The sequence below is a fragment of the Manihot esculenta genome, chromosome 13, assembly GCF_001659605.2.
Source record: "Manihot esculenta cultivar AM560-2 chromosome 13, M.esculenta_v8, whole genome shotgun sequence".
NCBI lineage: Eukaryota > Viridiplantae > Streptophyta > Magnoliopsida > Malpighiales > Euphorbiaceae > Manihot > Manihot esculenta.
This window is the reverse complement of record NC_035173.2, coordinates 12,044,392-12,047,951: the sequence shown is the minus strand read 5'-3', so window position 1 is coordinate 12,047,951 and position 3,560 is coordinate 12,044,392. Positions and strand designations below refer to the sequence as shown.

Here is a 3,560-nt window from a genome sequence, read left to right as displayed (position 1 = left end):
CTTTTTCTTACCTCCTTCCTTGTCTAAAAATGATGACATCAGCCCAATGACGTCAGTCCTTAAATACACGCTGCCAGCCTTTTATATTGTCCTCGTAAAAAAATCCTTATTTGTTTATACATATTATCCACGTGGACTTTTTTGTTTTTAAAATATTTCAAAGATTTTGAATTTTTCCCATCCTAAATTGTTGTAATAATTGACAATAAATTATTGCTATTTAATTGCTGGATTCCATCACTATGAATCATACTGGTTTTATTAATTTTATTATTATTTTTAAAATGGTTATATTTTTTAGTTTTCCATTTCTTTTTCAGCATATTGGAGAAAAAATTTAGCAATTGAAGACAAATGTGTAGCTGCTCTTACTAAGTCTTGTCACTCCTATTTAATAGATAACAGGACAAGTTTCTGTTGAAGTTGGACAAAAAATTGCAATATCAGTACGATTGTACATTAATGGTCATTTCTTATCCTGTCCAGTAATAGGAAATTAATGATTTCCGCTGGCATACATAATTTTGTAAAATTATTTATAATTTTATTTCGGATGAAAATTTTTAAAGTTAAAAAATTTTAAATTTTTTTATTTAAATAAGAAAATTACAAAAAAATTTTTTTATTAAATTGAATTTTTATAAAATTTTTAATTTTAAATAAAAAATAAAATTTTTTAAAATATATAATAATTAATTTAAAATTATTAAATAATTTAATTTAATTATTTTTTTTATAGAAAAAGAGATCCCAATTAAATTAATCTAGACAAAGACACTCTCATATAATTTACACTGCTAATCTCACAAAATAACTTATGACATTATTGACTTCTATAAAAATCGTTTTAACTTTCACCTCTCAACTTTATTACAAAAATCATGTTCTTTAATAAATTAGCAATTTTAAAAACTAATTGATTTTATCCTTAAACTAAAATTACAGTTGCACACCTTTTTCAAGCTAACTTTAAAATACTGTAAATCTCCTATGCCTATACTTTCAAAGAATCACATTCACTAAACACAAGTGCACAACGGCCAAGCTAGTGGTGAAAATGGTCCTTGAAAACATCAGCATAACCTCCACCACAAGAATTCACACTACCATCTGTCTTAACAGTTATCCATCCTAAGCCTGTCTTAACAGTTATCCATCCTAAGCCACTTGGTTGCCAAACAATGAAAAACAAATGCTTCAACTCATCATCGTGTAGCGAGTCTCTCTGTCATATCAACCGAACTATTTTAACATACTTCAAAATAAAATCCGATGAGAGCTCTAAATAGTAAGAATCACTTTCAAAAACAAAGGAATTTTACCACTTCCATAACCACCATAGACCGACAGCAAACACAATATCTAAAAAACAACATTGATTTGAGCATTAATACATTGTAAAAATAATTTTAAATCAATAAAAAATAAAATTCAAAATTATTTAAATTAATTTTAATTGAACCATTACACTTTTTCTTTTTTAAAAAAAAAAACTAAAATTATTTCATCATATAAAATGAAAAATAGAAATAAACTCATATAAGATTCAATCAAGTATAGTATGACACTCGACTCAACTATGGAAATGCTTCGCTTGACAGCGAGCATTGTTTGATATATATATATCATAAAATAGAAAACGGAAGCTCGGTCTTCCCATTGCTATTTTAATTAATTTGTTGCTTATTCAGTCATCATAAAATCGATAACCTGGTCAATTTAATTTAGTTTAGTGTTGAGACTTTTTGATTCTAACAAGACGATGTTGTAATGATATTTTTTGTATGTTCATCTTCATCAAGCTAAAAAAGCAACTTGATATATATTTATAACCTTCTTCAATTTGACTCAAATGGGTAACAAAACAAAGAGATTAGAAATGGAAAGCACATCATTTTGGTATTCTCTATTCACCACAAACATATTCTTCAACTCCTAATTCAAAAGAGAAGATTAAAATTCCAAAAACCAAACCTAATTCCCTGGAAGTTCCTGCATAACTTGATAAAGCAATTCTACGTTGTCATCATAGTCAAAAACACTAAGTGGCATAAATCCAACATCTTGGTTATAGGTACTATCTGCTACAAATGGTTCAGTCCAGAAATCCCCCAGAGATTCTTCAAATGATCTGAAACTTTCTGCACTCCAGCTTTGATCTTGGGGAGTAACGTGGGCAGAATCTGACGTTATAGGGGAGAATTTACCGGAATATGTTTCTGGGGATAATGGGGAACTTTCTAATATCAGGTGCGATGGACTATTTGGAAAGAAAACTTGAGCTTCGTGTGTTTCTGCATTCTCTCTTGCATCACTTTGGGAAGTTTCACTTGCTACCTTCTTCAAGCCAGATGCATTTTGCTTGTTTTTCGCTATCTTCTTTAGATGGGAGTGCCAATAGTTCTTAATTTCATTGTCTGTTCTTCCCTGTAACTTGGCAGCAATCAAGGACCATCTGCATATGACACACTTTTGTGAGTTTGAAGTATTTATTAGAGTAAACTACGAAAAAGAAAGATGAGAGCTTTTATGGAAAAATTGTTTAAAATCTGCATTACAAATGTTATAACTATTGAAGAAATTGAAAAGAAATAGAAGGCCATACTTATTTCCAACATCTTGGTGCCATTTCATGATCAAATCATCTTCTTGCTGGGAGTAGCTTCCATGTTTTACACCAGGGCGCAGGTAGTTCATCCACCGCAATCTGCAACTCTTGCCACACCTCGACAACCCTGCAAACCACAATTAACCCACGAATTATAATTCCATTTACTGCATGGGGAACACAAAGCTGTTTCTCTCTTGCTAAAATTCTCAAGAAATTGCTTGCTACCTGCGAACTTGGGAAGTTTTCGCCAGTTCCAATGACCATATCTTAGCACATAAGCTCTTAGTTTCTCGTCTTCCTCTGGACTCCAAGCACCTCTCTTTAGTCCACTCTTGTCAAAGAATGGAGCTCTCACCATCTTTAACTCAGAAAGAGTGTTCCTTTCGTGTAAGATTTAAGAAAGTCGTTAGCTTACTTGATCATAATCATCAACGCTTGCACACGTTTTCGCAATTATCTGCTAATCTCAATGTGAAATTCTCAAAAAACGTGCTGAAATTATTGATAGATACCAACATAAATGACCATAGAGAAAGATACTCGGAAGGTTCAATGTACGTGTAGCTTTCAGGTTTTAATAATTTACAGAAGAGCTGACGGGGACTTCAGGGCAATGACGAGAATAGAGAAGTCAAGTAATAGTGATTTATCCAATGATAAAAATAATAAACATAAATAAACTAAATAGAAAAACAAATTAATAATAGAAAATGCAAAAATAAATAAATAAATACTGATTTGTTTTCGTAAATAGTAATAGATAAATTATCCTGATTAATTTTTTATTAATTTATAATTATATCTAAATGTTTTAATTTCAGACATATAATTTTATAAGAATTTATTTTACTTTTTAATATTTAAAAATAAATTATTCTAAATCAAGCATAAAAATCAATAAAAATTTAAATATTTGTCAAATGTTATAGGGTTAATAATAAAAAAGTCA

The 3,560-nt window shown here is 29.8% G+C and overlaps 1 protein-coding gene across 1 annotated transcript; it reads right to left on the bottom strand.

Moving 5' to 3' along the window:
- Positions 1-1,797: 1,797 nt before the first annotated feature.
- On the bottom strand, positions 1,798-3,051 carry LOC110607873 (transcription factor MYB15). The gene is made up of 3 exons (XM_021747037.2): positions 2,837-3,051; positions 2,606-2,735; positions 1,798-2,455 (listed from the first exon to the last, which is right to left on the bottom strand). The coding sequence occupies exons 1-3, from the start codon at positions 2,967-2,969 to the stop codon at positions 1,975-1,977; spliced, it is 744 nt and encodes a 247-aa protein (XP_021602729.1). The 5' UTR covers positions 2,970-3,051; the 3' UTR covers positions 1,798-1,974.
- Positions 3,052-3,560: the final 509 nt, after the last annotated feature.

What these genes read in the sequence shown, in the direction of transcription:
- LOC110607873 (XM_021747037.2), bottom strand. Translation starts at nt 2,969, where the DNA reads ATGGTGAGAGCTCCATTCTTTGACAAGAGTGGACTAAAGAGAGGTGCT. An exon ending in AAAACTTCCCAAGTTCGCAG is followed by an intron (nt 2,736 to 2,836) that starts GTAGCAAGCAAT and finishes TGTGGTTTGCAG; the next exon opens with GGTTGTCGAGGTGTGGCAAG. An exon ending in CACCAAGATGTTGGAAATAA is followed by an intron (nt 2,456 to 2,605) that starts GTATGGCCTTCT and finishes TGTCATATGCAG; the next exon opens with ATGGTCCTTGATTGCTGCCA.